Source organism: Cherax quadricarinatus, chromosome 47, assembly GCF_038502225.1.
Source record: "Cherax quadricarinatus isolate ZL_2023a chromosome 47, ASM3850222v1, whole genome shotgun sequence".
Taxonomy (NCBI): Eukaryota; Metazoa; Arthropoda; class Malacostraca; order Decapoda; family Parastacidae; genus Cherax; species Cherax quadricarinatus.
Window position 1 is genome coordinate 20,267,480 of NC_091338.1, and position 25,644 is coordinate 20,293,123.

The 25,644-nt window shown below is 38.7% G+C and overlaps 1 protein-coding gene across 1 annotated transcript in view; it reads left to right on the top strand.

Annotated features, from left to right (window-relative positions):
• The window catches only part of LOC128696522 (uncharacterized), a 30,542-nt gene extending 9,239 nt beyond the window's left edge, over positions 1–21,303 (top strand). The window contains exons 2-5 of the mRNA XM_053787802.2: positions 3,583–3,724; positions 9,742–9,878; positions 11,909–12,134; positions 20,755–21,303. Of these exons, the coding sequence (XP_053643777.1) occupies positions 3,583–3,724; positions 9,742–9,878; positions 11,909–12,133 (504 nt within the window). The 3' untranslated portion in view covers position 12,134; positions 20,755–21,303. The remainder of the gene's footprint in view (positions 1–3,582; positions 3,725–9,741; positions 9,879–11,908; positions 12,135–20,754) is intronic.
• Positions 21,304–25,644: the final 4,341 nt, after the last annotated feature.

Below are 25,644 nucleotides of genomic sequence, written 5' to 3' on the forward strand. Positions count from 1 at the left end.
TATTCCCATATGTTGCATAAGTGTCTCAATCTTCAACTTGTTGGTTTTAAACCATTTATCACATCTGTCAGACACTGCAACATCATGGAATCTTGATACAAAGAATTCTTCAACCTTGTCCAACCTTTGGACGAAGACCTATTTCAACTAGTGGATGGTACCACTATGACCCCGCCTCCTGCTTCGCCTTACCTGACTAGAGTATATAAGCCACTTCTACAGCCCAAAGGACATTCGAAATATACAGACGGAGCTTCTGCCACAGCGCCAGTTAAAGATACAAGCTGCATGTGCGTCTGAAGATATGACTGATGAAGACCTCAGGTACTTGGAACTCCGACGTGTCATTAAGAACACAGGTGACACTGCCCCAGGCATCGATGGTGTCACGTACTCCATGATTACACGGGCCGGTCAGAGTGGATGGGAGGCCATACTAAACATCATAAATAAGTCAGGGAGAGCCGGGACACTCCCAGCAGCTTGGAAGAAGGCTACCATTGTACCAATTCCAAAGCCCAAGGACCCAGGCAGTATGAGACCCATATCGCTGACCAGCTGTTTAGTCAAGACTGCTGAGAGGATGGTGTTAAACCGCCTCCTATGGAAACTTGGACTGCCTCATCATCACATATTTGGCTTCTCCAAAGGAGTGGGTACAGCAGAGTGCATAATTACCCTACTAAGCCAGATTGCTGATAGTAACAAGAAACCTAGTATCTTCGTCTACCTCGACCTCGAGAAGGCATTTGAGCTAGCCAGCCCCACAACAATTCTAGTAATACTAGCTAGGAAAGGGATCAAAGGACGCCTCCTGGCCTGGATAGAGCCCTATCTTAGGGACAGGCAGGCCTGTGTCAGCTTTCAGGGACACTACTCTTCCTTTAAATCCTGGAAAACGGCACGCCACAAGGAGTTGTGCTCAGTCCTACCCTGTTTTTACGTCCTTATGAGGAACTTGTGAGCCTTCCCTTTCATAGTGGTACGCAGCTACTCAGCTATGTTGATGATCTTGCACTCGCAGTGAATGGGAAAGGCGATTTGGAGAGAGAGGCCCAGAGAGCTTTGGTCTTAATAACGCAGTGTTGCAAGGAACTGGGCCTCAAGATCTCCGACGAGAAATCTCAAATCAAGGGACCAGATCCTGTGAATAGATTACGCATTCCGGATATAGAACTTGAGTGGACAGGCTCCTACCTATACTTGGGAATCTACATTGATAAAAAGCTAACTTTTCAGAAACAGGCCGAGTATGTCAGATCCCGTGCTCTACTCAGACTCAACGCCATGAGAGCCATGACGAGGCACCGTGCAGAGGCGAGCAAAGAAGTACTTCGCTTGTACTATATACAAGCTGTGCGCTCGCGCATTGACTAAGGTGCTCCGGCGTTAGCTCATCTTTTCCCGCAGAGCAGGCAAAGGATGGAGGTCGTACAAAACTATGCGATAAGAACTATGCTTGGGGCCCCCATCTGGACCAACACAGTATGTCTCAGATTTGAGACATGGCTTCCTTCCCTGGCTGTAAATAAAGTATTACCATGTGTGTGTGTGTACTCACCTTATTGTGGTTGTAGTGGTCGAGATTCAGCTCCTGGCCGTGCCTCTTCAATGATTATTACTAGGTTTTCTCTCTGCTTCCTGAGCTTTGCCATACCTCGTTTTGAAGCTATGTATGGCTCCTGCCTTCACTACATCACTTGGCTATTTCACTTCCTGACGACTCTGTGACTGAAGAAGTTCTTCCTAACATCCCTGTGACTCGTCTGAGTCTTCAGCTTCCAATTGTGACCCCTTGTTGCTGTGTCCCCTATCTGGAGCATCCTGTCTCTGTCCACCTTGTCTATTCCACGCAGTATTTTGTATGTCGTTATCATGTCTCCCCTGACCTTCCTGTCCTCCAGTGTCGTCAGTCCGATTTTCTTCAACCTTTCTTCGTAGGATATTTCCCTGAGCTCCGGAACTAGCCTTGTCGCAAACCTTTGTACTTTCTCTAATTTCTTGACGTGCTTGACCAGGTGTGGGTTCCAAACTGGTGCTGCATACTCCAGTATGGGCCTGACGTACACAGTGTACAGTGTCTTGAATTTGCCAGGCGCCCATATGCTGCAGCGGTTATTTGGTTGATGTGTGCCTCCGGAGACGTGCTCGGTCTTATGGTCACCCCAAGATCTTTCTCCTTGAGTGAGGTTTGCAGTGTTTGTCCACTTAGCCTATACTCTGTCTGCGGTCTTCTTTGCCCTTCCCCAATCATGACTTTGCATTTGGTAGGGTTGAATTCGAGAAGCCAGTTGCTGGACCACGTGTCCAGTTTGTCCAGGTCTCTTTGTAGTCCTGCCTGATCCTCATCCGATTTAATCCTTCCCATTAACTTCACATCATCTGCGAACAGGGACACTTCAGAGTCTATCCCTTCGTCACAGGCACCCACTGTGATACCTCATCACGTACGTACTATGACTCGTTGTTGCCTCCCAGTCAGGTATTCACTGATCCATTACAGTGCCCTTCCTGTTATGTGCGCCTGATCCTCCAGCTTCTGCACTAATGTCTTGTGAGGGACTGTGTCGAAGGCCTTCCTGCAGTCCAGGAAAATGCGATCACGCCACCCCGTGTGTGTGTGTGTGTGTGTGTGTGTGTGTGTGTGTGTGTGTGTGTGTGTGTGTGTGTGTGTGTGTGTGTGTGTGTGTGTGTGTGTGTGTGTGTGTGTGTGCGCGCGCGCGTGTGCGTGTACTCACCTAGTTGTACTCACCTAGTTGAAGTTGCAGGTGTGTGTATATGTGTGCGCGCATGTGTGTATGTATGTGTGTGCGTGTGTGCATGTGTGTGCGTGTGTGTGCGCGTGTGTGTATGTATGTGTGTGTGTGCGTGTGTGCGCGTGTATGTATGTGTGTGTGTGTGTGCGTGTGTGTGTATGTGTACTCATATGTGTGAGTGCTTGTACTCATGTGTGTATGTACTCACCTAATTGTGCTCACCTAATTGTGGTTGCAAGGGTCGAGATTCAGCTCCTGGCCCCACCTCTTCACTGATCGCTACTAGGTCCTCTCTCTCTCTGCTTCCTGAGCTTTGTCATACCTCGTCATAAAGCTATAAATGGTTCCTGCCTCCACTACATCACTTGCTAGGCTTGTATACTCTTGTATACTCGTGTGTGTGTGTGTACTCACTTATTTGAGTGTGTGTGTGACCCAACAATTAATATTGCACCAATAACTCATAGTTGTGACCGGGTGTGGACGTGTGAATTGCTCATTTCTCTATAATTTGTTTATGATTGTAGCCATGTGTGAACGTAAGTAAATATACTTACATGATTCATTACCTTTGTAACTTGTGAGTTCATTACCTTTGTACTTCGTTCAGCTATCAAAACTTTGTGGGCCCAGTTCCTGGACCCATTATGTACCTCTGTAATCTTTTGACTTCCGGCTACAAGATGGGTATGGGGTGCATAATAAACATATTAAACTAACTGGGTAACCCTATATTTGTGGGAAACGGCCAGTGTGTTGAATAATAATAATAATAATAATAATAATAAAAATAATAATAATAATAATAATAATAATAATGTTGCAGATTTTGGTTGTGGTGGTGAAGCTGCCTCCTCCCTCCGCCTCTTACAGAGTGGAAAACCTTCTGATTGACTTCGACTGTGGCCACCTGGCGGACACAATGGACAGTATTTGCCGCACCTACCAGGAATTTAACGACACCCGAGGTGTGTGTGTGTATATACTCACATTTACTTAGTTGCATCTTGAGGGATTTGAAATTCAACTCTTTAGCAAACGGATAATTGTTCAGAGACCAAGTCGTGACTGGTAAGATAAGATGTGCTGGGATTTTTAACCCTTGTTGTCTAATATTCTTTTTATTGTCGTTGTATTCTGTCTCATGTTAGTTTATCCCTATCAACTGCATTAACGTCTTTGATTATTTCGTGTTGTGATCATCTCGGCTTATTAAATACTAGAACCAGTCTTGTGGCTTCTACATAAAATATATACACCCAAAGGTGCCGTTCTCTCAGTATATATATGCTGGTGTCTTTTTCTTTGTCTAATAAACACGCAGGAAAACATGTACATCTTGCTGCTTCTACTTGGACACACTGCATATACATGTACACGTGTATGTACACACACCGATCTGAGTTTTCTTCTGTTTTTCTAAATAGTTCTTGTTCTTTTTATTTCCATTCATCTCCATGGGGAAGTGGAAAAGAATGTTTCCTCCGTAAGCCATGAGTGTCGTAAGAGGAGACTAAAATGTTGGGAAAAATAGGTTAGTAACCTTCTCTTGTATAAATTACTAAAAATAAGAAAAATATGTTTAAATGTGCATAGATGTAATGAAGATGATAAAAAATGAGATGTTTGTCAATATTATGAATGAAAAGAAGTGGATGTCCTAGCTCTAAGCGAAACAAAATTGAAAGGGGAAGGAGAGTTTGAGTAGGGTCAAATAAATGGGATTAAGTCAGGAGTATCTGAGAGAGTTAGAGCTAAGGAAGGGGTTACAATAATGTTCAAGGATCAGTTATGGAAGGTGAAGAGGGAATATAAATATAAATTCAAGGATCATGTTGATTAAAATAAGGGTCGGATGCAAAAAGATCATAATATGGGTGTAAGCACCTGGAGAAGAGAGCAGTGTAGAGGAGAGAGATTTTGGAAGATAAGCGAGTGTTTAGGAACTTTTGAACAAAGCAAGAGAGTAATTGTGGTAGGGGACCTAAATGCAAAAGCGGGAGAAACGGTTAGAGTCCCTCTCAGATCCAACAGTTCTTACTTGAAAGGGTTGTCTAAGGAGTTTTCTGTTGGATCTGAGAGGGACCTGACCTCTCAGTGGCTACACTCTCACTACTACTACTACTACTCTGCACCTCTCCTTCCGACAGTATTTAAGTCTCCGCACTGTCGCTTGATCTTCAGATAGTTCCTGACTATGGAACTGAACTTCTCCAGGCCGAGGGACTGACAACCTCAAATTCTACGACTTCAAGGGTGATGGACTGATTACATCGTCTTCACATCTCTACTGTTCCTGCCTACTTTCTGTATTCGACTGAAGAAGCCTACTGTGTAGGCGAAACGTTTCGGAATAAAGTTGCCTAACTGTTGCCTATGTGTCTTACCTACCAACCTTGTGGCGATATGTTGGGTCACTTCTCTACCTTGTGGTGATATGTTGGGTCACTCTACCTTGTGGTGATATGTTGGGTCACTCCCCTACCTTGTGGTGATATGTTGAGTCACTTCCCTACCTTGTGGTGATATGTTGAGTCACTTCTCTGCCTTGTGGTGATATGTTGGGTCACTCCTCTACCTTGTGGTGATATGTTGGGTCACTTCTCTACCTTGTGGTGATATGTTGGGTCACTCCTCTACCTTGTGGTGATATGTTGGGTCACTCCTCTACCTTGTGGTGATATGTTGGGTCACTCCTCTACCTTGTGGTGATATGTTGAGTCACTTCCCTACCTTGTGGTGATATGTTGGGTCACTTCTCTACCTTGTGGTGATATGTTGGGTCACTCCTCTACCTTGTGGTGATATGTTGGGTCACTTCTCTACCTTGTGGTGATATGTTGGGTCACTCCACTACCTTGTGGTGATATGTTGGGTCACTCCTCTACCTTGTGGTGATATGTTGGGTCACTCCTCTACCTTGTGGTGATATGTTGGGTCACTCCTCTACCTTGTGGTGATATGTTGAGTCACTTCTCTGCCTTGTGGTGATATGTTGGGTCACTCCTCTACCTTGTGGTGATATGTTGGGTCACTCCCCTACCTTGTGGTGATATGTTGAGTCACTTCCCTACCTTGTGGTGATATGTTGGGTCACTCCTCTACCTTGTGGTGATATGTTGGGTCACTTCTCTACCTTGTGGTGATATGTTGGGTCACTCCTCTACCTTGTGGTGATATGTTGGGTCACTCCTCTACCTTGTGGTGATATGTTGGGTCACTTCTCTATCTTTTAATTCTTGAAGCAGCTTAAAGTAATGAACTATAAATATTTTCGTTTAGTTTTGTAACATCCACAGATATTTACTCGAGTGTTCCTAATATCCCAGATTTTTCAATTGCGTATGTGAGATACAGAACGTATTCAAGAAGTGACCAATATGAGACTCAGCTTGATGCTTCTCGCATATGTACGTCCTTCCCTATTTGACAAAAACATCTTACCAGTCATACAATCCACTTTTAAGCTTGTTTGGAAACAATTTTAAAGACCATCTTATAGCCTGAATATGCCGTCCATCCATTCTACCCTTCCCTGCCTGATATTATATATATATATATATATATAATATATATATATATATATATATATATATATATATATATATATATATATATATATATAAGAATTTGGCATAAAAAATGTTAGTTTTAGGGAGATGATCTGAGGTTTCTAAGCAAGTTGTTAGTAATAAAAAATTAGCCATCAGTCTGTAAGAAAAAAAAATCTGAAATGTTTAATTTTTAAGAAAGTTCGGCCTACTTGGCAAGTTCGGCATTATTAGTTCATTCATTGTAAACTAAATTAATGTTTGGTATACGGATACCAGCATGAAGTGTACATGAAACAAGTCTACTCTGTATCATACTTTTTATACAAAACGTCCTTTATATGATTATATTTGCTGAAATTTAAAATAATCACGATTTTTAATAAGATGCTCTGCAATTGCTAGGTATCCTTACCTAAAATTAAATTTCCCCTATATTTATTTGAACTAAGTAAAATATAATGATTTTAAATAAAGATAAGTATGAATCAACTGCATGTGAAAAAGTGGTAACTCTGCCCCGGTCATGTCTTCACTCTGCCCAACAATACTAGTTCCGGACCTGTTTAAGAGAGACCTCAGAAGCATCATGAAACACAGATCACAGAATATGTTTATTGAAACTTGTACATGAATGGTATACAATACCAACAAGACGAAAATTAGAAGCATGTGCAATATCTGGATATCTTTATTGTCGACGTTTTACCATCCAGTGGCTTTATGAATACAAATTCTAGGACAAAATCTGAAGACAGGGAAGATAGGGACGGGTAGCAGACGAGGGCTTAGTCACTGGTAGGCAGGAGTCCCCAGTGGAAGTAGGTCATGCCCAAGGGATGGGTTAATGGTAGTAGTAGTTGTAATGATAGTAGTAGTTGTACCAGCCGTGAAGAAGGTTATGTAGACGTCCTCTGAACCAAGATTCCATAATGTCGGTCACTGCAACATCACGGCATCTTGGTTCAGAGGACAGCTTCATAACCTTCTTCACGGCTATTACTACTACTACTACTACTACTACTACCATAATTCTTGGGTATGAGCTACTTCCGCTGAGGAACCCCGCCGACCAGTGACTATGCCCTCGTCTGCTACCCGTTCAGTTCCACTTGACGCCAGTATATAAGCGCCAGCCTTCTTGCCTGTGCTCCAAAATGTTTACGACTACGGTGCTCTTCACACCAATTCCAAGGCTGAAGGATTGATTACCTCATATTTTTTATACAGTTCTACTGTCTTCAAGTTATGTCCTAGAATTTGTATTGATAAAGCCACTGGATGGCGAAACGTCTACAGTAAAGATACCCAGATGTTGCACATGTGTCTAATTTTTAAATAAATTTACAGTGGTGGAAAATTTCACATAAACTTAAAAATCCAAGATTCAAAATTCTCTACTAAAATGTTTTCACGAAAGTAACAAAATACGAACATGACAGCGAGTTGGAACTGGTAGTGAAATGTTGAATTTCCTAAGTGACAATATATGAAAGAAATGCAGGGAACAATACTGTAAAAAAAGTTACTGAAATTATTCATCACAAATGAAAGGACAGACATTCATCCCGCCACATTCGTGATGCTTCTGCTCCTCTGAGAGTGAAGAGAGAAGACTTGAAGAAATGGAGAGTTGATCTTAAGGTTGACTTATGAGTTGATAGGTGTTCAGTTCCTTAGCCTTCATAGAAGGTGCTCAGTCGTAGCTAAATAGCCAGTGAACATAAACTCATCAAATGTATGGAGCTAAACGCCTTAAAATTACCTCTATACTTCTTCTATTGTGTTCACTGTGAAAGTCGTCTGTATTCGGATAGATAGATAAACTGAAACAAAATAAGTCCCAGGGACCCGACGAGTTGTTTTCCAGGGTACTTAAAGAATGCAAGATGGAACTTAGTCAGCCATTAACGAGTGTGTTTAATGCGTCCATCCTAATTGGTGTTGTGCCAGCTACTGTAGTTCCTATATTCAAATCAAGGGATAAGTCCATTCCATCAAATTACCGTCTATAGTAGGCAAATTATTAGAATCATTTATAGCTGATATTAGAAGTCGCCTTGAAGAATCTCAGCATGGGTTCACAAGAGGTCGTTCCTGCCTGACAAATTTACTGACGTTCTTCATAAGAACATTTTAGGCAGTAGACAGTGATAAAGAATATGATATTGTTTATCTGGAATTTAGTAAAGCCTTTGATAGAGTACCTCACAAGAGACTCTTAAGGAAAGTGGCAACTCATGGTATAGAAGGTAAAGTTCTAACATGGATAGAGGCATGACTTACCAACAGAAAGCAGTTTCCATTAATGGAGTCACATCTAAATGGGGATTAGTCACTAGTGGCGTTCCACAAGGATAAGTTTTAGGCCCTCTGTTGTTCATAATTTACATTAATGACCTTGATGAAGGAATTACAAGTGACATGAGCAAATTTGCTGATGAAACAAAAATAGGCCGTATGATTCATTCTGAGGAGGATATCAGTGAACTCCAGGAGGATTTTGACAAATTAATGTCTTGGTCTGAAAAATGGCAGTTGAAATTCAATGTGGACAAGTGTAAAGTCCTAGTCCTTGAGAATAAAAATAACCCTCGAAGTTATAAATTAGGTGAAGTAGAGCTTGATCATACAGAATGTGAAAAGGACTTGGGAGTCATGGTAAGCAGAAACAAACTCAAGACAGCAGTGCCTAAGTGTGCGCAATAAGGCTAACAGATTACTAGGTATAAGTGGATGATGGACATAAACAAAATTGATATTAATAAAGTACTGATGATGTCGAACCAGGTAAGAACCAGAAATAATGGATTTAAGTTGGATAAATTTAGATTGAGAAAAGACATAGGTAAGTACTGGTTTTCGAACTACGTTGTGGATGCGTTTATCTGGAATTTACTTGGAGGATTCCGAGGGTCAACGCCCCCGCGGGTCTGACCAGGACTCGTGGCCTGGAAAAATTTTCCGAGTAGGGTGATAGAGGCTAGGACCTCGGGTGGCTTTGAAAAGAGACTGAACATATATATGATTGGGAGAGGCTGGGTTTGATTGGTGTCGTGGGTACGGGAGTAAATTCTTAGGTAACTTTAGGTAGTGGTGGTTTTAATAAGGACTTGCCTTGTATGGGCCAGTAGGCCTTATGCAGTGTTCTTCTATTCTTATGTTTTTATAAGTCTGTTGTACTGGCAAAACATTCGATAATAAAGATACCCAAGTGTCTTACTAATCAGCTTGGCGTATTGTGTATCGTTAATATAATAATACTGATAGTTTACCTTAAACCCAGTTTAAGAAGTAAAACATTCGTGATGTTTGGGTTTATGTGACTTGGTGCCTCGATCTATGTTCAACCTTTAGGTTTTTAAACATAAGAGAGTTCCTTCCTGGACCCGAAAATAAGATTCTTGGAATTATATACTGGTTTGTCTTTTCAGCGGTGAGGTCGGCCAGAGATGCATCATTTTCTGCCAGTGTCTCCATGTATGACCCCGGGAGTAAGATTGCTGTTCGTCAAGTATACCATCCAAGAGGCAGGAAGTTGGGTGTCAAGTTTACTGTCCCTGATGCCAGGGTGAGTACGATAGTTAGTGTTGCTAATTTAGAATTATGCTTTAATAAGATACAACAAACCATTGCTGAGCAGTCGTTGTACATTTGTTTTGAGCTTCACATAACTTGTAAGTGCACATTGACAACACGTTTCGCCCACAGAGCCGTATATACCCCTTTTTTGTATTATATTTCCTTGGTAAACATTAGCCCAAATATTCCATTTAGAATTTAAAAAAAAATTCCGTAAGAAAGGTAGTACAAGTACAAGGAATAGCAATATCAACAGACTGGAGTAAAGACGCCTGTGTAACACTTAAAAGTTTTGTCTAATACAGACTGATTTGTCTCCCTTACCACGTAATGAATCACATTATCCATCAAGGATCAACCGGTTATAGAATGTCATACTTCAGGAAACGTCATCTTTCCCTCCTAGCAAAATACAAGTCAATTAATGGTATATATATATATATATATATATATATATATATATATATATATATATATATATATATATATATATATATATATATATGCAAAACAACCACTCTGAAAGAATAGAGAAATTCCAAGCGCTTTCGTGACTACTCACATTATCAAGAAACTATGAAAGTAAAGCATCCAAGGAAGGTATATAAGGGGTCTGGCCAACACCTCACTATCAGATCCCACAACGGTTAAACACCTGACGCACGCCAGCCCAACTGGACAGGTCCTTTGCACAACCCTCCAACAAACTATTCTACCCAAGAAAATTTTAAAAATTATTATTTGTCCAGTGTATTATTTTCTTCCCAAATTCTATTAATTATAAATGGATCTAATTTATATAAACCAGAGGAAATATTCATATTATTGTCAAAATTGCTTTTTATGAAACAAGATTCAATTATATTCCTGTCGACCATGGACTTGCTTGATACTACTTTCTCAACATTTTGAAAATCAATTGGATGGTTAAAATCTCTTACATGAATAAATAGAGCATTGGAATCTTGTCCAGTTCTAATGCCACTACAACATCAGTCTGTTCACATTGCACGTTGCTCCATAAACATACTTATTTATGTTCATGTTATCATAGTGGGTTATAGATCTACTCAGGCTTCTAACTGCATTCCTATAACATTCATTTTCATTATTTACTTCTCCCCTAATATTATTCCTAATGCTAGACACAGATATACCAAAGTTATATTCTACATTCTCCTTCAGGGTGCTCTTCTTGGCTAACATATCAACTTATCATGAAGGAGTAATTCAATGTGTGATGGGATCCATAGCAATTGTACATTAATTCCCTTGTCCCGGATTTTTGAGTATCTGTACCTGGCTTCTCCAGTGAGCATGTTGTTGAAGTCATTATATGAGTGAAGAGCATTCAGTGATGACATAGAATCAGTAATGATGATAGAGTCAAGCTCAGTGTCATAAGTAAGCTTTAGCACCATTAGGATTGCAAGCAATTCAGTTTGCAGTATAGACGCCCGGTTTTTAATTCTTATGCCTAGTTCAACAAATTTATTATCGTTCTCAACTAGGGAGGTGGCAACAAGAGCAGATGCAGCCCTGCCAGAAGACTCCTGTTTAGATCCATCAGTGTATTTAACTTGTGATAATATATTACAGCCAGTTAGGCGAGAAATTTCTTCTTGAGCAGTGGCTTTAATAAGTGATTTAAGGAAGGGATTACTAGCAATGAGCTTCTTGGGAGGGACTTGTAGGTATGTGATATTAAATGAACACATCTTCCATGGTGGGGTGAAATGCTCTTGTTGCCTACAGTGATACATGTTTTCACAATCCATTTAGATATGTGTGTATTCTAGACATTTAGTAAGATTCATTGTGACAGTATCTGGTTCATTTCTTAAAATTCTAATACCGAGTACAGTGTTAATCTCAACAACCCTATCACTTATACTAGAAATACCAAGCTCCTTCCTCATATTAAGAACGGGACAGTAATTACGGAACGCAGGAATACCTTTCTAGGATCGCGCAGCTACCAAAATACATCTTGCTAATTTTGTTACTTACGTGTTGCAGTTGGGTAAGCAGGAGGCGATGACAGTGAGTCGCGAGGCCGCCCATACGTTTATAAAGACCCAGAACTACAACCGTCGCCGCCGTAACTCAGATACGACAGACAATACAAGCAGCACTAACGTTTATGATGAGTGTTGCAGCGAGAAAACATTGAAGACCTGCGTCTTCGATGAGATTGCCCAGTACTGTGAACAGTTGGAGGACGGAATCTACGTCAGTTCTTGAGGTTTGTGCATACTTATTTGTATGCTTTTTATTGTTACAAAGGTGAAGTCTCAGTTTCCGACCCCACCTCAAACTGGCCTCTGAGTTAATTTTATTCAGCGATCCTTGTCATACTGTTTCTTAGAGCTTCTTATATTTCCTGCCTCTACTACTTTGCTGTACAGATTGTACCATTTCCTGACCACACTGAGGCTGAAGAACTAATATTGCTGTGACTCTCATGTGTTTTTTCACCTTCAGCTGAGTTCTCGTTTAACTTTCTTCCTTGAGTGAGGTTTGTAGTCTCTGGCCCCCTAGACTGTACTCCGTCTGCGGTCTTCTTTGCCCTTCCCCAATCTTCATGACTTTGCACTTGGTGGGATTGAACCCCATGAGCCAATTGCTGGACCAGATCTGCAGCCTGTCCAGATCCCTTTGTAGTTTTGCCTGGTCTTCGATCGAGTGAATTCTTATCAACTTCACGTCATCTGCAAACAGGGACCCCTCAGAGTCTATTCCTTCCGTCATGTCGTTTACAAATACCAGAAACAGCACTGGTCCTAGGACTGACCCCTGTGGGACCCCGCTGGTCACAGGTGCCCACTCTGACACCTCGCCACGTACCATGACTCGCTGCTGTCTTCCTGACAAGTATTCTCTGATCCATTGTAGTGCCTTCCCTGCTATCCCTGCTTGGTCCTCCAGTTTTTGCACTAATCTCTTGTGTGGAACTGTGTCAAACGCCTTCTTGCAGTCCAAGAATATGCAATCCACCCACCCCTCTCTCTCTTGTCTTACTGCTGTCGCCATGTCATAGAACTCCAGTAGGTTTGTGACACAGGATTTCCCGTCCCTGAAACCATGTTGGCTGCTGTTGATGAAATCATTCCTTTCTAGGTGTTCCACCACTCTTCTCCTGATAATTTTCTCCATGATTTTGCATACTATACATGTCAGTGACACTGGTCTGTAGTTTAGTGCTTTATGTCTGTCTCCTTTTTCGAAGATTGGGACTACATTTGCTGTCTTCCATGCCTCAGGCAATCTCCCTGTTTCGATAGATATATTGAATATTGTTGTTAGGGGTACACATAGCGCCTCTGCTCCCTCTCTCTCTCTCGTGTGTGTGTGTGTGTACTCACCTAATTGTACTCACCTAATTGTGGTTGCAGGGGTCGAGACTCAGCTCCTGGCCCCGCCTCTTCACTGATCGCTACTGTGTGTGTGTGTGTGTGTGTGTGTGTGTGTGTGTGTAACTATATGAGTGTGAGTTTATTAAGTGTGTGAAAAGTAGTGGTAGGATTGTGTGTTATGGTGTATGAGAGTGTATGTGGAGTCTGCGTTTGACACAGTCTACAGTGCTTCTCTACCTGGCCTGACCTGACTCACACTTGACCTACCCATTCTATGCTTCACCTGTCTGCTCGCCCTGTTCTACTAGAAATTACCAAGTGCTATTCATTACTGAGTACTGTGTGTGTGTGTGTGTTAGTTACCATTTTGTCTTAGGCACATGTCGATTAGACACTAGGCCTGTTGTCGTATGTGTGTGTGAGAGGGTGTGTGTGTTAGTTACCATTGTGTGTGTGTGTGTGTGTGTGTGTGTGTGTGTGTGTGTGTGTGTGTGTGTGTGTGTGTGTGTGTGTGTGTGTGTGTCGAATAGGTAAAACTTGCTATTTTGTCCTAAATAGTTGCGCTGTTCTTTCCGAATAAGACAAGCGAAAATTTTTGTGTGCATTAATTTCGCAAAAATCATTCTGAACCTAACGAAAAAATATATTTCATTGTGTTTATTAAATAATTGTAAACTTATGTAAAATATATTAAACTGGATTAGGCTAAATTAAATTGCGCTTCTAATAATAAGGTTAGTTAAGTTTTTAAGGTTCTTTTGGTACAAATTATTAATTCTCACATTTACATAAATTTAGAAAAAATATATATTTAAACATATAAGAGAAAATTTTAGAAAGGACTTAATTTTAAATGAGTTCTTGCTAAGTGACCAGTTTTACCTATTCAGCACGACATTATATATATATATATATATATATATATATATATATATATATATATATATATATATATATATATATATATATATATATATATATAATGTCGTGCCGAATATGTAAAACTGGTCAATTAGCAAGAACTCATTTAAAATTAAGTCCTTTCTAAAATTTTCTCTTATAAGTTTAAAGATATATTTTTTTGATTAATGTTAATGTAAAAAATTTTAATTTTGCACCAAAAGAATCTTAGAAAACTTACCTAACCTTATTATAACAAGAACAATTTATTTTAGCCTAACCCAACTAAATATATTTTAGATTTGTTTACAATAATTTAATACTAAACAAACACAGTGAAATATATTTTTTTCGTTAGGTTCAGAATGATTTTGGCGAAATTATTGCATACACAAATTTTCGCTTGTCCTATATGGCAAGATGAACGTTGCTATTTAAGCCAAGATCGCAAGTTCTGCCTATTCGGCACGACATATATATATACATACATACATACATTATATATATATATATATATATATATATATATATATATATATATATATATATATATATATATATATATATATATATATCCAATTTATTTTTGTTAGGGATGATGTTTAGCCTGAAATAAAGTGTATTAGTTTATAGTAGTAATTAAAATTAGTGTTAATACGAGATATTAAATGGGGCCGAGTCACTGTTATGATTATTTAAGAGAGTATTGTTGTATAGTGTGATTTGCGAGTTAAAAAAATTGCATTTGTCTCGTTTAAACAACATTTTCAAACAAAATATGTATTCGTGTTGTTAACAAGGTCTAGCAACGAGATAATCTGCAAGAAATTTACTAGAAATAGTACTAAGGGAACCACACTATTACCAGAGGTCAAGCCAGGCATGTGGAATAAGACCAGTAGAAAATACATACAAAATTCTGGCCTGAAGAAGGAACTTCGGTGTCAACTGGATCAGGGAAGTATAACCACGTATGTTCTAAGAAAGTCTGTGAAGAGAACATATTATATTAGTCGTTGTTATGGCAGTTTACTTATGTCTGTTTCTGTGTGGGTATCAGACCAATATTTCCTATTACAGGTGCTTGCCAAATGCTTTTTTTTTTCTTATCTGTGCCAGGTTTTATTTTCGTGTAATGCGTGTTTGTTTCATTGTAAGATTTGCATTTAATATTTTCATTTACCCTTGAGCAATGTATATAGGATCCACAGAAGTGCATTAGATGTCTATATATAAATCTTTACTTAAAGAGAGTAAAATATCTGATAGGGTGCTTACAGCTCATTTTCCTAGTGATGCTATCCTAAGAGCCAGTACCTTATGTCTTAACTAACCTAAGAGCCAGTACCTTATGTCTTAACTAACCTAAGAGCCAGTACCTTATGTCTTAACTATCCTAAGAGCCAGTACCTTATGTCTTAACTATCCTAAGAGCCAGTACCTTATGTCTTAACTATCCTAAGAGCCAGTACCTTATGTCTTAACTAACCTAAGAGCCAGTACCTTATGTCTTAACTAACCTAAGAGCCAGTACCTTATGTCTTAACTATCCTAAGAGCCAGTACCTTATGTCTTAACTATCCTAAGAGCCAGTACCTTATGTCTTAACTATCCTAAGAGCCAGTACCTTATGTCTTAACTATCCTAAGAGCCAGTACCTTATGTCTTAACTATCCTAAGAGCCAGTACCTTATGTCTTAACTATCCTAAGACCCAGTACCTTATGCCTTAACTATCCTAAGAGCCAGTACCTTATGTTTTAACTATCCTAAGATCCAGTACCTTATGTCTTAGCTATCCTAAGAGCCAGTACCTTATGTCTTAACTATCCTAAGAGCCAGTACCTTATGTCTTAGCTATCCTAAGAGCCAGTACCTTATGTCTTAACTATCCTAAGAGCCAGTACCTTATGTCTTAGCTATCCTAAGAGCCAGTACCTTATGCCTTAACTATCCTAAGAGCCAGTACCTTATGCCTTAACTATCCTATGACTCCTATTGGGTTTTCATATTCTATCCCAATTTCATCTCTTTTTTTTTCTACTGGAACTTTATTCCCTTTCAAATCTACTACTGCTAAAGGAACAGATGGCTGCAACATATATTCTTAATTAACAGACATGAGTCCTACCTATATACCTTCTTTTCAAATTTTTTTCTTCATTTTCCAATTTTGTGATATTTTTGCTTCACTCCTGATTTGCCTTTGTGGGATAATAGACAATATAACATTATGTGGTGCTATGTCGACAGAAGGGTGAGTCTGGGGTGATCACTGCGTTTCAATGGAAAATCTCAAACAGATCCCTTGATTTAACCAAAGATGCAGAGATGAAAAATAAAAAAGAACAAGATCTTGAAAAAGCTAAAGAAAGCGAGGGACAATTGAGAACAGAGAAGCGAGCAGAAGAGCCAGAAAGGAATATGCAAGATGTGGAGAGAGAGAGGCTGAGCAGAAGTTTGAGAATATCATAGCAGCAAAACCAAAGACGGGACCTAAATTACCTCACAGCCACATCAGAAGAACGACAACAGTAAAATACAAGGTAATTCGACTCATGAAGGAAGGATAGATCACTTGTAATGGCAAAGAATTCTTTGAGGTACTGAACAAACGAGTGAAAGACGTATTCTCAGTGGAAACAGGGAATGTCAGACGCCTAGAGCAATAAGTACACCGGCGGGTATTGGAAAACTTAAGTATACTCAACAGGGTAATAAATAAAAACATTTAAGAAAGCTGAATATATCAATGGCAATGAGACCTGAAAAGGTGTCACCATAGTCTGAAAAAGGAAACCACTAGTGAACCACTAGCTAGGATGTACAACTAGTCAATGGACACTGCCCAGGCGCCATAGATGTGGAGAACAGCGAATACAATCCCAATATTTAAGAAAGAAGACAAGAATTATTGAAATAAAGGCCAATATCACAGACATACATGTTATGTATGGTAATGGAGAAGATAATCATGAGAGCGATAAAAACATTTGTAAGGAAATTATTTCGTATACAGTAATCAGCACGGGTTTAGAGGCTGCAAATATTGTTTTACTAACCTGCAGGAGATCTGTGACAAAAGTGAGGCAGGAAAGAGTGGGATGGGTAACTTACATATTCTCGGACTGTGCGAAGGCATTTGATGCTGTACCTCACATGAGACTAGGGCAAAAACTTGAGATATAGACATTAATATGAAGGAATGTAGTCATGTGGATCAAAGAGTAACTTAGTGGAAGGAAAGAGTGATTGCCGGGGAGAGATGTCAGCACAGGGAAGAATGACAAGCGGGGTTCTGCACTGACTGGTATTAGGACCAGTACTGTGTGGAATATATATGAATGACATGCTAGGTGGGATTGAGGTAGATGCATCTTTGCGATGCTGTAAAACTAAGGAGTAGTATAAAAGCTAATGAGGAGTATAAAAAGTAATAAGGAAATGGTTACAAATATATCCGGACAATTTGCAAGATTAGTTAGATAAGCGATTATTTTAATGCAACCCCAGCAAATGTACTGTTATGAAGAGTGAAGACTTGGTAAGAAGACCAGACACAATTGAGAATTGCAGGACAGATACTTCAGACTTCATCTGTGAAATCATGTACAGTAAATTTCAGTTTAGTGTCAGAATAGTACCTATTGCCACTTTTAACCTTGAAATAATATAGCATTATTTTACATTATTCCATTATTTTCCCCTCCCCCTTGAGTGGCTCCTGATCCAAGGAACCGGAATTACCTTCCCCTGGCTTTAATCGAATTTTAATGCGTCCCGTTTCACAGGCGCTCTATAACCCCCTAAGGATTTACCGTTTTCTTCTGATTAAAATATTATAATCCTGAACTGTACCAGTCTACAATGGCTGATGCATCAAATGAAGTGGATGGAAAGTGTCAGAAGTTTAGGCCGTGTATTCACAAATGTTGAATTCTGCGCAGTAACCGGAAAACACATCTAAAGGTCTTGATATTAGGTTGTGTTAGTTATCATGTGCCTATTTTATTATTCAAACTGGCTTTCGTAAAATATCCGGAGAATGTCCCTTCTCATCAGAAATAATTCAGTGTTTGATTATTTGCTTATCCTTGATTAAATAAGTTTATTATTCTATAATATATCTATAACAACTCTGTGCCCCCAAGACCATTCTTGAACATTTCTATGTTATGTATACTAAGCTTACAAAAAGCTTACTTTCTTATAAGCTGGTCAGTCTCACCTAGAAAAAGTCTGGACTGACTTTAAAACTACGCAGATCCCAGTTCACATTTTTGGACGAAATTGGAAAAAATAAAATGCTGCCGCATATGATTGGCTTTATGTTTTTTTTATGATCATAACTTGATAAAACAACTTCTGAGCAACTTCAAGCTTAATATATTTGTTTATTTTAGGATACTGGTCTCTCCGAAAGACTTAAATCAGATTTGGACCGAATATATTTTAATCAACAATTTTACTGAAGAAATTTAGATATTAATTTCCATATGACTCTTGGATGTCGCTTCTGATTATCTTCAAATCTTCAACATTAATTCACAAATAAACTCCACACAAGACCGAAACTTATGACAACGTTTCGGTCCGACTTGCAGCAATAACAAGTGCCTATTTAATGGTCCAAGTCAGATCGAAACGTCGTCGGTTTTTTGTATAGTTCTAGTCACAGTATTGTGACTTTATTCTTCAACACTAATATTTATTATTGATATATGCTTCACTTTACACTGTTATCATCACGTATAATGGAGATGTTAGTTAATTTTTTTTAGTTTTAATTTTGCTAAAGCTTTAAATTAATAGTGTTATGTTTAATGTAACTGGGAAATTTTCAGGCTTTTTCTTTCGTAATTGATTTCTGGTTATGTCATCAAATTGCTAAATATGGAGAGATATTAAAAAGCTTTATTTTTTTTCCAAATTTTAAGTCTCACAGTAGTGCCTGTAATTAGTAATGACATTGTTATATCATAAAAATAATAAAAAAAATCTGTTTGGGTAACAGGAAAAATTTTGGTATCGTCCTGTTCCTAATAAGGATTATATTAGCATGTCTCACAGGTTACAAAGTATAAACATTAGTATGCATTACGCCACCGCTAAGTGACTTTAGTTATCACCTAGCCTAGCACTATTATGAAGATGTGTGTAATATTTGCCTCCGTGTGAGAAGTTCTCCCTAGCGAGGCCTGTTAATACCGTCCACCAAGACTCCTAACATCTCTGTCTCACAAGTGGCTTCTGCAACACTTTCATGAGTAAAACTGTAGTAAATATCAATTACAAATTACCTGATCGTTGGTCATGGGTACACTTATTAGTCCTAAGTTAACTATCCCTGAATTTCCCCATGCAGTATTGTGGCTACGTGACTTGGGGGTTAAATACAGAAATAAGTGTCACCAACAGATCTGGTGCAGAGACTCGTATCCGTGATTCGTTGTAAGGCCTCCGAAGTACGTTGTTAACTGCCAGGTAACGTTGGGAAACCGTGTGGGACTCAACAGTTAAAAACTTGTAAGGAGGTGCTCTCAGCGCGAGCATTGTCCAAAAGATGGCTACCAGCATCCTCCTCCACTCTAATTAATAACATCTTTATTATGTACAAGGTATACAGGTCTAGCTGACATCAATGACATACTACAATATAGAAAGCCCCTTGTTATGCTGAGTATTTCGAGCAAATTAGGTCAGTTTGGTCCCAGGATGCGATCCACACCAGTCGACTAACACCCAGGTACCCATTTGACTGATGGGTGAACATAGACAACCGATCTAAAGAAATATGTCCGATGTTTCCACCTCTTCGCCGGGAATCGAACCCGGACTCTCACCGTGTGAAGCGAGAACTTTTACCACCAGGCCACATGGCTAGATGACTCTATATTTCACATTTTCCTTGCTCATTTCTAATTTAAACATATTAGAGCCTATAACTACATATTTTAATTCTATTATTACTTCTAACACTCTAATTCTACCTAAAACTTGTTATCTATCAAATTAGTGCAAACAGTTCAATAATAATGTGCTGGCTCAAGATTTCGCTATTTGATGTGTTGTTGTGGGTACCAAAACATTTATGGTTTTATTTACAATGGTTTCAGTGGGATTTATTTGAGCTTAATAAATTCCTATAACTATCTATTACTGTAAATCTAATATAGCCTAATACTGTATATCAATGGTATTAAAAACAGAGAAATATGTTAATAAAATACAGTATGCAAGTTCAAGCATTTTACTGAGAAGATGTTTGATCCACCTTGGACTACATTAAACAATATGGAACAGTAATGAAATCGGTAAACTGACTCGCCTAATTTTAGACTTCGAAGTTTCCACTGAGCCGAGCATATTGTAGGTTACATCACTCTCCTGTCTCTACAACACTTGTCTCTAAATTACATATTTGCTTTCTCCCCATCTCTTTGAGAATGGATAAAGCCCTACATAGACTAAATGTCTTCTCAATAAAATGCCCTAAACTACATAGTCTTAACAACATTGCCTGATCCAATCCTTTAAGCAGTATTTTCAAGTCCTCTTGGAGAGAGGTGTTGGACCCTCATTTATTCATTGTGTTAATTGTTTGTTGTAGGTGGGTGAGCTGGAGGTAGTGACGGTGGCCTCTTTAACTCCCCTACCATTATCAAGACACTGACCCGTCACTGCCGATGTTACATTATCAAGACACTGACCCGTTACTGCCGATGTTACATTGTACTCAGCAGAAACGAGCCTATTGACCACATTTATATTCTATAATTCTTAATCAAATGTTCGTTTCTTATTATCTTATGTTGGTGTATTAATTTCTGCCTTGTTTGAATCTGTGACGACTTGTTTGGTTAAGCACTTTCTGTATTAGTCCAAATTTGTACTTTTTTTATCATGGCTTTCCAGCGCCTTCCATTAAATAAATTCGTATTGATTATTCTGTCTTTTACTTTTGAAATAAATTGTTTAGTTTTATGTTAAAAATGTTGCACAACTCTTCAGCTATTGAAGGTTTGTTTATATCCGAGTGAGCGCGTCTCTGAATGTTCATAAATATTATGGAATTGCTGCAGCATAAACTACAACTGTAAAATAAGTTAGAGAAATCCTATGTCCTGTCGTATTAAGTAAATGTGCAAATCTCTTATCTTATTTTTGTGTAATTCTCCTCAATGATTTTTCCCAGTTTATCGCCATTATTATTCGGTATTTGTAAGATGTTTACAAGTTAACTGGTAAATGAGAATGTTAGTCTGACAGAATTATAGAACTGAACGATGTTATAAGAAGAACAGCGTCTACGGTTACTGTGAGAGACTACTGTGAGTAGTGTTGAAGATTACTGTGAGGCACTACCGTGAGTATTGCAGGTTACAGGGAAACACTACAGTGATAGTTGAGAGATACTATGAGAAACTAGTGTGAAAGTAGTGTTGGTTACTCACAGGAGGTACTGTGAGAGAAGTGTTGAATGTTACTGTGACACTACTGTAAGCATAGTGTTAGTTACTTTGAAACACTACTGTTAGAGTAGTATTGTTGAAGGTTACTGTGATACACTACTGTACGAGTAGTTTTGAAGGTTACTGTGACACACTACAGTGAGTAGTATTCATTACGGAGACACTTTTGTGAGAGTAGTGTTTGAAGGTTACAGTGAGAGACAGAATACTGTGAGCAGTGTTGATTAGTCTGAGACACTACTGTAAGAAGAGTTCTTAATGTTACTGCGAGATATTACTGTAAACATTAGGGAGCATTGAAAAATTACAAATTTTAGAGATGCAAGCTGCACTTTTCAGGGATTATTTATATAATCCCAACAAACTTCTGTGGAAAATTTCAGACCATTTCATGGCCATTTACCCTGCAGCATCACGATCAACTTTTCGTCAAATTATACATCATTGAAAGCAGTTAGTTATAAATTATTGATTGTTGGGATAATAATCAAGTGTACATGGTTTATATAATTTTTGGTTATGAAGATTGAATAATCAAATGTACATGGGTTATAACAGTCATCAGTCATTTAATTTTAAACTACTACAAGTTATAAGTGAAGTCTTTTTTGGTGCAGAACTTTGGCATCACTTTCCTGGAAAATATTCTTTGCCTGATATATCCATCTCTTGCCTTCTGTCCAGTCACTTCAGAGCAAGCTTCAGTCATCAGTTTTATCCCTCTGACGAAAGGTTGAGTGTTGTTTGGCCACTTGGGCACCTCCAGTGGAGTCTCAATAATTTTCACAACCTGTTGATCTGATAGAGAAGCAATGAAAGGAGGCTCAGTTTTGAGTTCAGTCTTCCAGTCAATCATTCAATGATAGTTCTTTGCTTGCCACTTTAGTTTGGGAGTCATTACTTTTCTTGAGTTGACAATAGGAGCCACATTGTCTTTCTCTTCATCTTCACTGTCTTCATCATTAGTGTAGATTAACAAGTCCTCCTCAACAGCATCAGCAGAATCTTTTCCATCCTCATCAGAGCTCTCAGTACTTTTTTTTGTCTGCTGATTCTCTTCTCTACTTTTTTTTTATCATTGAGAAAGCTTGAACTGATAACATCGACTCAAGGTTGAGGGACTGATTACCTCAAACTCCTCATGTTCTTCACCATTCTCCTTTGTATGGACTGATGAAGCCACTGTGTGGAGAAACGTTTCCTCATTAAAGATACCCAAGTGTTGCACATGTGTAATTTATCGACTAAAGAAGTATTTCTTATCTCTTAGTCTCTAGTTACTCACTCTTCTCCCTGTTTCTCGCCTTTCAAAGAGTCCGTCCTTGTTTGCCCTTTATAATAATGTAATAATAATAAAATAATAATAATAATAATAACACTAATAATATTTATTTTTACAAATACATGATACAATTTATACAACCCATAGCTGACAATAACATACTGTACTGTATAGAAAATCCCTGGTTTTTACAATTTTGTCTAACGCTGTGTACGGCTTTGATCTATTTCACTAGCACAGACTGGTACCAAAGCCCATACTGGAGTATGCAGCACCAGTATGGAACCAACACCTGGTTAAGCACGTCAAGAAATTAGAGAAAGTGCAAAGGTTTACAACAAGATTAGTCCCAGAGCTAAGGATTATGCCCTACGAGGAGAGGTTACGGGAAATCAATCTGACAACACAAGAGAGATGGGGTGGGGGGATGGTAACGACGTATAAAATACTGAACGGAATTGAGAAGGTCACTAGGGACAGAAAGAATGACGCATCCAGCCAAGCTTGACTGGGTGCGTCATTCTTGAGAACCGTGTGGTGCCGTGGACTAGAGCGTCATCCGTCTTTCGCTCACCATGAGGAGGGCCAAAGCAGCATGGGTTCGACTCCCTGGCTAGTCGCAGTGTTGTTATTGATCAATACCACTCGTTCGTGGGTACAATGATATAAAATACTGCTCGTTGGGCTAGTACACCAAACAGGGAGTAGAATGAAATTAGCTCAGAGGCACCCACACCACCTTATGTTCTCTGATGACGGATACTATACATAATAATAATATATATAATAATAATAATAATAATAATAATAATAATAATATAATAATGCTGATACCGTTACTAATAAAGACACAGCCAGTAATATTTCCATTACATTTGTTATGAGCTGTAATAAAGTCAGTAACTGTACAACTCTGTTACGTTCACTAATTAATTTTATTAAAGCTATTAAATTTTCGGAATGTGGTAGGATATATATATATATATATATATATATATATATATATATATATATATATATATATATATATATATATATATATATATATATATATATATATATATACATAGGATATATGGGATATATATATATATATATATATATATATATATATAGATATATATATATATATATATATATATATATATATATATATATATATACCTACAAGGAATTCGCGAAAGCAGGCGAAATATACACAAACACTGATCTCTGGCTGAAGGAGACTCGAACCTACGAACCTTAGGACAAGGTACGCAGTGCTTTACCAATCTACCCACACTGGACAATACCTTGGCGTGTAGCTTGCGCTACACGTTTGATCCAAGGCAGCCAGCTTTCAGTGAGAAGGCTTACAGCTGTAAGCCTTCTCCCTGAAAGCTGGCTGCCTTGGATCAAACGTGTAGCGCAAGGTACACGCCAAGGTATTGGTCCAGTGTAGGTAGATTGGTATTGCACTGCGTACCTTGTTCCAAGGTTCGTAGGTTCGAGTCTCCTTCAGCCAGAGATCAGTGTTTATATATATATATATATATATATATATATATATATATATATCTATATATATATATATATATATATATATATATATATATATTTTTTTTCTCATAGACATTATCCCTAAGTATCATTAGTACATATATACTGAGATAAATTTCTCGGTACGTATAGCACGGTTTGATTTACTAGGCTTAAAGCCTATCTACTACACGAGGGTCATTAAGGCTGCATGCTGCCTGTACACTACCAGTCAAGAATATTTTTTAATCCCTAAAACAGGGATTAAAGTAATCTTTCAGCGTATATAAACAATGAGAGATATGTACCTTCCGGTGAATATACGCCGAGTTTATACCTAGCTAGTAAATGGTGTTTTCTTTCATGCAGAAGACGCCACTGTGCGCTTGTCAGCTATTTGAATCCTGACCTTTATCCTGGAGCTCTCAGTGTATCTAACAATTCTCGGTCCATTTCACCTCTGTCTAATATTAATTCAATTTCTCCTTTGTGTCGTAAACGAATTCAGTTTTAATAAAACACGATTTATTTCACATGACATTAAAGCAAACTCTTGAGGCAATGAGGTCAGTTCTGAGGTATTCTGACAGTCTCAAACTTCTGCAACGGACATACATGTCTGGTTGAAAGTTGAGAATTGTCTCCGCTGTCAGAAGATATAATACTTATTAGTAAATTCAGCTCTTTAAAAGTATTAGTGGCTCTGGCTGAGAGTAATGCTCTCACATCCGAAGAAGCTGAATTCTACACTTCGTATATTTCAGTACCTAGGTAAGCTCTGTTTTTCGTGAGAGTACTGTTCGTACATCTAGGGAAACTCTGCCTTTATCTAGAGCGCTACTCTTACATCTAGGAAAGGTGTATGTACCTTTGTCTGAAGTACTGCTCACTCTCCTCATGGGAAGTCCACCGGTCCTTCACAGTAATGCTTTCCCACTCTGCGGAAGCTCCCTTCTACCCTTCAAAATATTTCGAGAAAGCAACTAGGGCAGAGTCGGTTTAGAGTCTGTAAGGTGAAAGAGTGAAGTAAGAGTCACCCTGGACTCTGCCAATGCGAGCTTTCTCAAACTGATGCTCTCCCAAACTGCAGTTCACACTGCAATGGTTGACCTGTAAGCTTCAATAAACTTAAATAAAACTTAATATTGAAATCATATTTAATGACTGCAAACATGCCAGCAGCTGCGACTGCTGTGTTTGCAGCTCAACCTTACCCTCCAACCCTCAA